Genomic DNA, 13615 nt, shown 5'->3' with positions numbered 1-13615 from the left:
TTCATTTTCAGCATGTAACATTTTGTGTTGTAATTCTCAGATCTCCTTGTTTAAAATAAACAAATTTTTAATGAGACGGTATTAAAACCTTTGATTTCCACTAGGAGAGCTTGCCAGAAAAACCCTTGAGAAAATTCATAATTCTGGATTAATTGCAGGGTTTGCTTAGAATGGAGTAAATAATACATGAACCACATATTGAATGATGAGAATTAAATGGAATACTGAATTCATTCAGTAAGCTCACTCTCTCTCTAGCACATTAAATGAGACAGAAGTTCTGTAGGGATAAGAAGTCACATAAAGACATCACAAATGTATTGATACTGGGATGCCAAGCAAAGACTGTAAGGCAAACTGTACTGCTGACCCTTGATTATTTCAGCTTCACTTTAAAATGCCTTGTTAAAGGAACATTGATCGTAAAATGCTCCACTTGTGTTTACCTTTTGTTAAAAGACACATTGTGAAGATTCATTACCCAATCTGTAAAATAGCTTAGAGGCCTTTAGATGAAGATCATTGCTGAGTTCAAAATAATCTGTAGTTATGACTAATGGTCTCAGGAGTCCTTTCTTACCATTTTTCACACTCGCAGATCACAAGCATCATACAGTAGTTGTGCTGTGTTCAGGAGTTTTGCTGATTTCTTTTCCTTATTTTTTTCAGGATGTATGTTTGGATATGGGAAGTGGTTTTGGTTTTGATATGTCTTTTTTGCTGTCCTTTTGGTCATTTTATTAGCATTGTATGACCTGTGATAGTTGATAATAGTTGCTTCGTGTGACTATTGTCCACCATGCCAATAGAGAACAGCAGGAAGAAAACTTGAGATCAGTACTCAAATGAAATGTTACAAGTTGCACTTAACTGTTGGTTTCTTTACAGTTAAACTCTAAAGCTATTCAGTAACAGAACTGTAAAGGCGTGCACCATTTGAAAGTGCTTTTTTAATAATATTCTTAAACATAGACTTGAAAGTAGTTTTGTTTCATCTCTTCAAAAGAGTATTATGTTCCTTTTCTAACAGTAGGGAAGAAAAGGATGTTATGTTCTCATTCCTAGATAATATTCAAAAGCTTAATTTTTTTATTGTCATCATCTTTATACATGTCTTGCTGGCCAGAGCATTCCAGGAAAGAAACGAAGAAGATAAACAGTATTCTGACATAAACACTGTTCTGAAATGGGAAGTCCAGTATTCAGTATCTATTATTCAGAAAAAGAAATAAAATTACATTTTTTGCCTTTGTTTTTATCTTTTTTAGGTCACTTTAGAGATAACTTTTATTCACTGTTAAAATAAATGTCTTGTGATATTGTAAGGGAGCAAAGGGAACATCTTCTTCCTTTCTGAAATGTTTATATTTCACTGTATGCAAGTTGTATGACGTATTTAGGCATTCTGGACATGTGGTGTTCTGTATAAAGGTACATGTGCTGGCTGGTTTTACAAGAGCTCAGAGAATTAGATCATTTGCTAAGTTTTACAGAGAAAATGGGATGTCATAGTTTGAGCCTAATGGTCTTGATAGTGTTTCTTCAGCGTTGTTCAGTTTACCTTTTCTTATGCATTGTGTAACACAAGCTGATGTGTAGTAATGCGGCAGTTCCAAGAGTTCTCCAGATGCAGCACATAAAACCATTTAATCAAAGAACATTAACCAGTTCTAGATGTATCAGTGCTCATTCTGTTTCTTTTAGCAATATTTTCTCCTACATGTACATGGAAAAGCAAACTACTCCCTGTGCTGATGATATTGCAACCCTTTGAGTTTGCATGGGGTTTTTTTATTTTCTTAAAGAACAAATAAAGCCTATGCACAATAATACTAACCTTCGCTCCACTAATGCCCTTGAGAAATTCCTTTGCAGTCATAACTCTGTATTTGAATTTGGGCATAAGGTTTAGTAATTTGAATATTAGAAACTTCTGCATAAATACTGCAGTGTAGAAGTTGTATGTTCCTCACATTATTATGTCTATTAATGCTTATTTGTGTTAAGTGTTAAGATCTGAAAACCTGTGGTGGAATAAAGTGTAAAATGAAAGATCTTTGAACAAACAGTAAATTGTATGTCAAGTCTTGAAGTAAGTCCTGTTTAAAACTTTGTTTTAACTTTTTCTACAGAGCACACCTGCAACGTCGATACCAACAGTGCAAGTACAGGGCCAGCAGATCAATTTGCAGCCACCTTCGTACACTGCAGCAAGTCAGCATGCAGAGCAAATGAAAAAACCTGGACAGAACTTCATGTGTCTGTGGCAATCTTGTAAAAAGTAAATGGCTCCTTTATTTAACTGACTTTTACTAATATGTGACAGATGCTTGTGTATAGAAGGTGATTCTACAAGTTCTATCCATTCTGTTTCCTTAAGTTACCTTATACTTTGGCAGGGGGAAAAGAAAAGGTGGAAAGTGTTGAGGAAGCTGAAGCTGACATGAGGAAGTGCAAGACATTTAACTGCTCTCAGTTATACTTCTGAGCATAAAATGAGTACTGTGTGGCTTTCTTGTAATATATCGATTCTTCAGTAATAAATATTGTCATGTAGTTAAAAAGAAGAAAAATTCCCAGCTTTGAAGCTTGCTCTCTGTGTTGCAAATACAAAAATAGTTACGTACTCCAGCTGCAAATTATCTCTTGATGTTTTCTTGTGTTTCCAGCTTTTAATCTTGTGTTTCCAGTTTTGCAAGAGCAGGGTGTTGCAATTCTATGTCCTGGTCAAACTCTTATTTAGATTTTAACTAATTTTAGTAATTATGATACCATTTGTGTGCCACAGGACTCCATTGTCATGAAAGGAAATAAGAAGGAACTTAGCCTTAAGACTAGACAGCAATGATTAGACTTTTTTTTAATTTGCTGTTCTTGTCCTTGAGAGGAGTGAGCTAGCAGGGTTTTGGATGTAGGCTTATAAAAACCATGATACTGCCCTTGTTATCAGTATGTATATCTTGACACTGATTTTAAAAATAACATAGGTTTGTGAATACATGTAGTTTTCAGTGGAGGGTACAGATTGGTGAAACAAAGGTAGTTGTCAAATAGCCACTTTGAGAACAGTGAGAAAAATTGCATAACGTATAGGATGGGTGTGAAAAAGGGTGAGACATTTCATCATTGTTGGACAGGACAAAAGGGAGCATCAAGACAAGCTGATTTGGCAGAAAGCTGATGTGTAGACATACCGAAAGTTGAGATGACATGAAGAAGTTCGAATGTTTGGAACCAATAGTGAAAATGAGATATTTCACAGAATCACAGAATCATCTAGGTTGGAAAGGACCCTGGAGATCATCTAGTCCAACCGTTCTCCTAGCACAGTTCCCACCTACAGCATATCCTTAAGCTCTAAACTGACCCTACTCTTGAACACCTCCAGGGATGGGGATTCCACCACCTCCCTGGGCAGCCCATTCCAACACCCAACAACCCGTTCTGTAAAGAAATGCTTCCTAATATCTAGTCTGAACTTTCCCTGGTGCAACTTGAGGCCATATTTGAACAGAATTAGAGGAATACTGAAGGACAGTTAATCTGTAGACCCTTGAATCTGTAATTTCCATTTCTGTTATTTGTTACAAATGTAATTCAGAGATCATTAAGTCAATGCAAGACATACACAGATTTTAGATAAGACTGACTGGTACTGTAGAGATCTGGTGCTTTTTAAATCATTGCCCTGTCTTCACCTGGAAAGTGGTATTTGTGTCTTTAGTAGGTGACACTTCTCTATGTAAGAAATACATGTAAGGATTTACCTACTTTTTACTTTACTCCTTTACTATTAATAAATATAACTATAGAGCCATACTCTACTGGCTGCACAATAGATGCATAAACACCTGTGTTGATACACAAGGGGGTTGTCCTGAGGTAGAAATAAAGAACTGGGGTGATTGTATAGCAGAAGCCTCACCAGTTTGTACCATCTTGAAGAGTTTCCTGAACTGCAGTTTTGAAGTGTAAGTTAGTCACCAACTTTATGTTTAAAGTTATGTAGAATGAGTTATGTAGAGTTGAGCTGACATCTAACCATGGAACAAGCTGATGTCACATGTGAACTAGGATGTGAGTATGTGGAGACAAATTTTGGGGCAGGAGGAGGAGCTATACAATTATGATTACCTTACACTATCAGTCCTTTTATAAGTCTGTCTTAAAATATTCCAGTAAGTTTTCCTGGGACTGAAGTTAAAGGCTATGAGGGTTATATTTTACAAGTTGATCTCTGTATTTATTTCAAAGATAGTGTATTATTTCTGTTGCTTTAGTTTCTCCTGTCATTTCTTACTGTACTGGGTTTTGTTCATGGTCAAGTTTCATTATTTTCAAATGATGACATTTTTTGCATTGATAGATTGTATTCCATGTGACACACAGCTCTTGTTCTTATGCTGTGTCTCACTTTTAAAACACTTCAGTTCCAGCCTAAAAACAGTTTAGATAAACATTACACTCAGTTTTGAAGAGAACCAAAATGCTAAGTTAGCATCTTCCTCAAATGTGTATTTTTTTATTCATATTCCTTTGACAGCATGATCAAAACCAGGAGTATCGAATCTCCTGTAGGCTTCCTGATTCTAACATACATCAAGAAAAATCTGGAATTTCTACCTGTTATTGTTACTGTTTTATTTATAGCTCTCAATCTTCGCTGGTTTTGTTTAAGAAGGAAACAAGAAAATTCTTTTGAGTGGGCCATTAGTGGATGTGAACTTCACAGCCACTACTTGGTTTCATTCACGATGGCTTAGCAATTTTTTTTCCCCAAGATATTAAGCAGGCAGGTTTATCATAGTAGAAGGATAGAACAGTGTTCCTTTCGTGGTAACAATTAACCTGAAAGATATGACAGGAAACAAATTTTGATACAATCATTTGCATATTTCTCTGTGCATGTTCTTTAGTTTAATTCTCACAACATATTAGCATTAAGTTTCCCTTCCAGGATGTATTGCAGAATGCAGTGAAAGCCTTCAAAAACATTTTATTGAGAATCAGAATAAGAATAAATAAAATAGTATATGCTTTTCCAACCTGCAAACTTGGCTGCTGCAGTTGGCAACATTGTAGTGGTGTGGGTGCTGCTGTTTTGGTTTTTAGAACTGAATTAGGAAACATTATAACAAAATTTTGGAATAAAATGAAACTGAGTTAGTAGCATCTGAAGGCCACAACCAGATCAGGCCCAATTATGCAAATAGTTGTAATGATTGGCCTCTCACAAATGCAGTCAGGTTTAGGATCTGAAGGCAGTAAAACTCCAAAAGGTGTCAGTCAACACACTACTTTGCATAGAGGATGTAACAGAAAGTAGGTGTTTTCCTTTGAAGTTCAGCTGTCTGCTAGTACTGCTAATTGTATTCAGCTTAATTTAAAATCTACTGTTGTTTCACAGGTAGGCAGGAGATGTCTGCTCTTGAATTGCTTTATGTTTAAAAACTGAATTGGAAATGCTGTTGAGTCTCCACCGCCTGTCAAGTCTGCTATTAGTTTAATGTTCTGTTCAGCAGCTGAACAGAATGATGGAGAAATTAGGTGGAAAACAGTTGAGTCTAGAATCAACTGACCATATTCTCAGTATTTAAGTTCTTTTTTATTAATGTGTTTAGGTGTTTCTTCAAGGAAAAACAGTTTTTTCTCTGCAAAATGTCAGTAAATTTGAATCTTCTTAGATCAGTGGTTGAAGTATAATACTGAATGTATTACACAGTGAATGAGCCAAGATAGCTGAAATAGCTTTATTTTTCTTAAGGCCTTGGCACACTGAATAAAATGTTTTAAACTAGATTTTGGGTTTCACTTATACCATGAAATTTATTTCATCTAATGCCAGGAATTATTCATAAATAGGTTTGTGCCAGACTTAACTTTACATAATGACTTCCCCTTTATTGTGGAAAAACATTTTTCTATCCTCTGAAACATCAACTTTCGCTGTTGAGCCAATGTAGATGTAAAACATGTTATTGTTAGTTCCTACTGTGGGCTATCTGGACCAACAAGAGATAGGTATTTCTTCTTCCAAGCTTCCCTTCAGCAAGAGCTCACTGGCATGGAAAAGATGAATGCTTTTTGAGAGAGGAGTATTTATTGCCTATGCAGAAGTAAATTGCTGTATTGCAATGGGATTCAGTTTATAACTAAGACTTGTCTCCGAGTGAAATTACCTCTTTGACACCTTTATGGGATACAGGTAACAGTATCTGTACACCTAGGCCTGTATATCGATTGCAAGTATGTGTCTGTAATAGACACTACTGAAATGAGTAGTAGGATGTGGAAGGAGGTGGCTGGGTCAAAGCACCTACTGATCTGCTGTGCTGAGAGTTCTGACTTGAATTTGTCCATAAACGACTGCTGTAGCTTTAAGATGTTGCTTCAGCCTTGACTGCTGTAAGTCTCTGATTGGAGGTCATCTCCCTTTTGGCACTGTTCAGCCCAATGAGTTCAGTCAGACTTCTTAATGCAAATGTTTTTCTTGTTAACTGAAACTAAAACACTGGCATGTGAACCAGAGTGGCTGAGGTGGATGCATGTGTTTCCTCTTTGGAAAGACTGTTGTGCCAGTGGCATCCCTTCAGCAAGTTTGTGAAGACAGCTGGTGGTAATGGCTTCCCAAATGGCATCAACTAAGTTTCTAGACCTCTTTTGTCCAAGCCTTAAGTGAGTGTTGATGAGCTGGTTTAGTTATATTGAAATGAATTGTGAGCAGCTAAGTATTTTGTTTATTTTGGCCATTTTTTCTCTGAAATAAGAGGTGTAATTTGTAGTGCTTGAGATAGGTTTTTAAGGTTATCTAGGCTTAAAAAAAACCCCCAACACTTAGTCATTCACTATTTTCATTTAATATTTTAAAAAATATAGTGATTCTCCATTACTATCTGATATATGTTACAATAACACATCTTTTGTCTATGTGGCAATTTGAAAATACAGACCTAAGAACTGTTGATTCATCAGTATTTGAGGTGGCATTCACAATCAGTTTTAACTTTTCTATCACTTTGAAATGGAAGAAAGTCCTTATCAGTCTGAACTCACTCTAAAGGTATGTCACACATTGTGCTTTCACCAAATAGAACATAAAACCCCCACAAAATATACTGTAAAGAGTATTACAGGGCCAGGTTTAGGACTACTTAATCTTTCCTTTTGATGCAGGAGCAGTTAATTTGTCAAATACCTCATGTCCTGTGCTCTGGGCTTGTCAGCAGGCAAAGTGCTTAGTTTGAGATTTTGGGAAGTCATTTTCATTTTGTGAAACACTGGAACAGGTTGCCCAGAGTGGTAGTAGGTGCCATATTCCTGGAAGCATTCAAGGTCAGGTTGGATGGGCTCTGAGCAACCCGATCTAGTTGAAGATGCCCTGGCTCATTTCAGGTGGGTTGGACTAGATGACCTCTAAAGGTCCCTTCCGATTCAAACTATTCTATGATTCTGTGACTTAAAAATTGAGATTTAAGTGAAGATGTTAAAAAGGGTCACATAAATGACATTTTTTGAGTTCTGTGTACATCAGGAAATGATATCTAGCCATTTTCCCAATGTTTAGAATCCAGATGCTAAAGAGCACTCATTTTAGATTGATCTCTTATTCCATCAGTTTTGACAAGCGTGCACTTTTGCATGGTGTGCATCTCTTTTTCCCCAATTAAATTTTAAATAACGTCTGAGTATGACTGCCAGTAAAGAAGGAAAACAGGAAAATGAATACATGAAACTCAACTTGTTGGTTTTTTTTTTGCTGTTTATAGTTTATGACAGCATTTTGCTTGTATCACAGAGAATGGATCTGTTGGAATTAACATGCATTATTTCTTTGGTAAAGTATAAGTAGAAAAACAGACCGATGATATTTCAATTGTATTTGGGAAAATCATATTGCCGTTTATTGGTAACTCACTGGTAATATACGTATGTAGTTTTCATTTAAAAATTTTATTATTTTCCTGTTTATCAGCGTGTGTTGTGTTTCAGAAAATAACGTTTAGCCTGTGTGGGTTTACATTTGTGATATTAGTGCTTTACCATTAACTGGAAAAAATCTTAAATTCCCCTCCCCTTCTTTCTGTAGGTGGTTTCAGACACCATCACAGGTTTTCTATCATGCAGCAACTGAACATGGAGGAAAAGATGTCTACCCAGGGCAGTGCTTATGGGAGGGATGTGAACCTTTCCAGCGGCAGAGGTTTTCCTTCATTACCCATTTACAGGTGCAGATTTTCTTTCACGTTACTACAGAAACTAGTAGGAATTTTATGGTAAATTTTCACCTTTCTCACTGTCTTTCTCTTTTCCCCAAACAGGATAAGCACTGCTCCAGAGATGCTTTGCTTGCAGGATTAAAACAAGATGAACATGGACAAGTAGGAAACCAGAAGCCTCCCAATAAGTAAGAGACTTGAGTCTTACTAGCAATAGAGAAAATAAGAGAATTAGAAATTATTAGAAGAATTTGTGTATTTATAACTTGGCTTATCAAGTGAAACTCTGCATATGTACAGTTTATAACAGTAATCAAATTTGAGGTCTGTTACAGTAAGACAAAATGGGTAAAAGAGGGAATGGGTTCTGATGTGGGAGATGTGGTTGCAGTTACCATAAGAAGAGCAGGTGATTCTTTAAGGTAGATGGGTCAACACTCTGTGATAAACTTCCATCATTGATCAGCAGTCCTGGCTGACCAGGGAGGTCCTGACAGATTGGAAATTGGCCAATGTGATTCCCATATATAAGAAGGGTCAGAAGGATGATCCGGGAAATTACAGGCCTGTCAGCTTGACTTCAGTGCCTGGAGAGCTGATGGAGCAGCTCATCCTGAACACCATCACACAACACAGTGGGACAACCAGATGGTCAGGCCCAGTCAGCATGGGTTTGTGAAAGGCAGGTCCTGCCTGACAAACCTGATCTCCTTCTACAACAGGGCGACCTGCTTATTGGATGAGGGAAAGGCTGTGGATGTTGTTTACTTTGACTTTAGCAAGGCCTTTGACACCGTTTCCCACAGCATTCTCCTGGCAAAACTGGCTGCTCATGGCTTGAATGGGCACACACTTCACTGGGTAAAAAAACGTCTGGATGGCTGGGCCCAAAGAGTTGTGGTGAATGGAGTTAAATCCAGTTGGTGACTGCTCACGAGTGGTGTCCCCCAGGGCTCGGTTTTGGGGCCACTCCTGTTTAACATCTTTATTGATGATCTAGACGAGGGGATCGAGTGCACCCTCAGTCAGTTTGCAGATGACCCCAAGTTGGGTGGGAGTGTTGATGTGCTCGAGGGTAGGGAGGCTCTGTAGAGAGACCTGGACAGGCTGGAGCCATGGGCTGAGGCCAACTGTGGGAGTTTCCGTAAGGCCAAATGCCGGGGGCTGCCCTTGGGCCACAACAAGGATGGGGGATGAGTCTCTTTAACCAAGTAACAAGTGATAGGACAAGAGGGAATGGCCTCAAGTTGTGCCAGGGAAAGTTTAGACTGGATATTAGGAAGCATTTCTTTCCAGAATGGGTTGTTGGGCGTGGAATGAGCTGCCCAGGGAGGTGGTGGAGTCCCCATCCCTGGAGGTGTTTAAGAGTCGAGTCGACATAGCACTGAGGGACATGGTGCAGTTGGGAACTGTCAATGTTAAGTGAACGGTTGGACTAGATGATCTTCAAGGCCCTTTCCAACCTAGCTGATTCTTTGAAACATTGTTCTCAACATACTCTCCTGATTTTTCCCAGCTGGACAGCATTTTTAAACTTTTATTGTAACAGGAAAGTGCTTGTAATCCAGATAGAGATTTACTTGTTGTGTACAGTTCAGCTGTTGCATACAGCTTAGATGGATTGTCTTGTAATTTGCCGTATTCCTTTCAAGTTATGGTCTAAATTTGACTGATTTGGTGCTGGGACTCTTACAACAAACTTACCTTTAAACAAAGCAAGCAAGATAAATACCAACTCCTCTGCATCTTCTAATTCTGTGCTGCTACCTGGAATCAGCTTTGCCTCTCCTCTTTCCCAAAATGATTTCAACCATCTGGAATTAATATTGGAGAGCACAACCCCATTGCTCTTGGATTGTGGGGATGGTTATGTTAATACTGGAGTTGTTCAGTTCAGTTACTTGTATAAGTGTATTAAGACTAGGTTCTTTGTTAGTAACTAACTGGAATCTCTTTGTTGCAAGCTAAGCGTGTAATTATATGGTTCCAGGCAGTTCTGTGGCTAGTTAAATTTCTCTGCTGATCCAGCAGTTTGGTAGCAAGTTGAGTATTAAAGCTGAGAAACTTAGTTTGGGAGTCCTTTTAATATTTTACTATAAACAGGCTTCTTAACACAGACTTACAATTGCTTTGTGGTGCCTTGTTTCATTACAATGAACAACTTTCACACCTCTGAAAACCACAAAATGAAGAATGATGGTAATGTACTCTTAAATACTTGGTAAGTGGGAAGCATAGGGCTGATACCATCTACTAGCATAATGTGATCTCAAGTCTGCCTTTTCAAAAATGTTCCATCACACAGATAGCACATCCAGTAGCTCTGTGTCCTCACAGGCTTCTTTAAAATTGTCACGGGTACTCATATTAGAAAAAAACATTTATACATCCCCTCTTCTGAGGCAGAATTCCCTAATTAGGTCAGGTTCAGAAAGTAGGAATTTATATGCACAGCCAGTTCTTGCTGAAATATTGAGACTGCAATATTACAAAATATTAAGGATTTGATTTCAGAAAACAGGTTGAAATAAGAGCATTCTACTACTCAAAGTAGGTTTTTTTTACTGTCCCTGCCATCCCTTGTTCCTTCTCGTGGCTGTGCACTGCTTACAGTGAGAGAAACTTGCCTTAGTTTTTGCATCGTAAATCAATTCTGGAGTTTTTTAAAAAAAGTCATAAAAGTGTGTTTGCCAGATGAGTGGAATACACTTGCCTTACAGTTGAACACCAGTATGGGAGGTGGACTGGAACAAAAGGAAGGCATTGAGACCTTTCTCTGTCCAAGCACTCACGACAATGAGTTGAGAGTACACTCAGCTGTTTTATGAAATCATAGAAGTTCCCTGTCTGTTACTTCTACTCTCTTCTCTCCATCACTCATTTTTTTCCAAAGACAAAATCAACAAATGGGAATATTTTGATTATATGTTAATGTGTAACCCACATAATCTCATGGTGCCTTCCACAGTTATGTTCGCACAGCTGAAAGCAGCATCTAGCTACAGGAGGGAGACAAAACTTGATAATTTGCTTTCCAGAATCAATGACTTGTTAAATGAAACCCTAACCTCGCTTCAGCAGGTCACCTCAAGTTGGTCACATGAGAAAGCTGATTTACAGGGTTTTCGCTTAATTTACTTTTTGTTGAGTCCTAGAAACTTGTCATATATATCAGCATGCCACTGATAGTCCATATGATTAAACTCTTGTATGGCGCTGAAGCAACTTAAAAAACTGGAGCTGAGATGAAGCATGTGTAAACTCTCAACTTTTAGGCATTAATTAGGCCAACTTTCTTCACTTAATCCCTCATTGTTTAGTCAAACCTCTGAGAGTGCAGAATGAGTGTTATTGGTGCTGGAAGTAAAATCTGTAGAACGCAGTGTAACAAACGGGCCCATTCTCCTCATCATTGTTTCTGTCTATCATGACACTGTACACGCCTGAAAAAAATCCGTAATGGCTTTTGCTAGAACCAGCTAGACAAAGTTAAGCTGCTTTACAGAGTTAGTTGTATAACTTAATTCTGTATTTCTTTGCTTTTGAAGTTATATTATATTAACTCTTCCTCTTCTGGTTTTCAGAGGTAGCTGAATATTACATTCTGGAAGGTCAGGTAGCACTAGCAATTAACTGTATGTTGACTGTAGCTTTGTGCATTTGAATCTTTTTGGATTCATGTTAATTTTTTTTCCTTGTTGCCACTGAAGCAAAGGTGGTAGTGTGTGCTACCAAAAATATTCTTCGTGCACCATGGGAGTGTGGCAGGAGATGATTTTAAATTACAAGATGAATCATATGGTTTGAAGTTAATTTGATCATATAATTAAAGAAATTCAAGAAATCTAGATGTTTCTTGAGAGAGATACTTGCCCACAGATAAAGTTGGTTCACTTGATGTCTCAGTAATTTTTTTATTTATTTATTTTCTCAAAATCAGAAAGAGAAGACAATCTTCTAATATAGTCCTAATTTATTATAATTGTCCCTTTTTTAATATTTCCAGAATCAAGGCAATACTACTTCAACTTTCTAATATACAGTATGATAGCTGTTGGAAGAGACACATTTGGAACAGCCTCCATTGATGAATTCTTGTTCTTTTCAATATAAGGAAAACAAAAATGTTCCAGAAATTAAAAATGAAGATGATAATTTCTTTACTGTGGTACTCAGTCTCCTATAAACATATGTCATTGCCCAGCAGTTTGGTTTTTCAGCCCCTGCCCTTCTCCCTTTACTTCATAAAGGTTTTCAAACTCTTATACCCATTCAGGGCAGGATGACAGCATGATTAGAGCTAAGTTTTTAGGGAGGTGTCTTATCTGTTACTACTTCTTAATTGTCTGTTCTGTGGTTTAAAACCACTCATATGAACAGTTTTTCTAACTTTTTATCTAGGTTTCTGTGTTAGAATTTCAGATTATAAATCTCCGTGAATAGAGAATTCAAGTTTTATTCTTAGAATATTCACTTACTTTCACAGTGAAAGATGCCTAAATAATACTCTTAAGGGCTAACTTTCACTTTAAAAAAAAATTGAACTTTTACATTTGATTTATGATGCCTTTGCAAGTAAACACTCCTTGCACTTCCAATCAGGGTATTGAAAGACTTCAGAGTAACGTTGTTCAGTATATTGAAGCATGGTGATACTTGTCACCATTGATACTGCAAAACTTTTGAGACAACAATGAGACTTAATTATTAAATGAAGTTGCATATTTATACATTCCAAACTCTAATTGTGTGAATAATTTCAAAGTTTTACATGAAATAGAGCTTTGACTTCAGTGTTAATACTGAAAATGGAGAATTTGCTTCCGCTATGTTTGTTATTTGTACCAGCTTTATAAAATACCTTGCTTAATTTATTAATCTCAGTCTGGAAGCTGCAGCAACAGGTAATTGGTTTTACAAATGTTTGATCTGATTTAACAATTAGATGGTTTATGTCTGAGATCATAACTTAAATCATGTTACTTTTACTCCTCACTAACCACAGTTAATATGTATTTTATACTGTCTTAGTGTCTAATGGTCCCAGTGAGCTGTGTTTTGAATAGCTTATTTCAAGGACATTCTCTGGCCAAATCTCAGATGATGTTTGCATTGCTGCTATCACAGTTCCTGTTAAAGCCTATCTGATGAAAAGTTCCTTTAAATAGGTATGCTTCAGGAGGTGGCTATGTTGTTAGTACAGTGTATTACTTGTCCATCACAAATGTCATGGGTGATGAGCAGTACTTCTTCAAGATAAGTGTTTTTTTACCAAGTATTAATGGGTCTTTGTGTCTCTGTTCAGATAGGTTAAAAATTTGTAAATAAATCTTCAGAGTTGTTAATCTTCTAGAAAGCAGTGCAAAGCTTATTTTTCATTAATTCTTTTTTTACTAACA

At 37.2% G+C, this 13615-nt stretch overlaps 1 protein-coding gene across 2 annotated transcripts in view; it reads left to right on the top strand.

Annotated features, from left to right (window-relative positions):
• The window catches only part of ARID2 (AT-rich interaction domain 2), a 107413-nt gene that overhangs the window by 90179 nt on the left and 3619 nt on the right, over positions 1–13615 (top strand). The window contains exons 16-19 of one of the 2 annotated variants that reach the window (XM_074903001.1): positions 2133–2281; positions 8087–8225; positions 8319–8404; positions 13248–13355. In XM_074903001.1, coding sequence (XP_074759102.1) covers positions 2133–2281; positions 8087–8225; positions 8319–8404; positions 13248–13254 — 381 coding nt within the window. In that variant the 3' untranslated portion in view covers positions 13255–13355. Of the gene's footprint in view, positions 1–2132; positions 2282–8086; positions 8226–8318; positions 8405–13247; positions 13356–13615 lie in introns of those variants that run through there. The other variant, XM_074903000.1, reaches the window with a different exon arrangement.

Source organism: Athene noctua, chromosome 3 (genome assembly GCF_965140245.1).
Source record: "Athene noctua chromosome 3, bAthNoc1.hap1.1, whole genome shotgun sequence".
In the NCBI taxonomy this organism is placed as follows: Eukaryota; Metazoa; Chordata; class Aves; order Strigiformes; family Strigidae; genus Athene; species Athene noctua.
The sequence above is the reverse complement of the archived record's forward strand: the minus strand, read 5'-3'. Positions and strand labels throughout refer to the sequence as shown.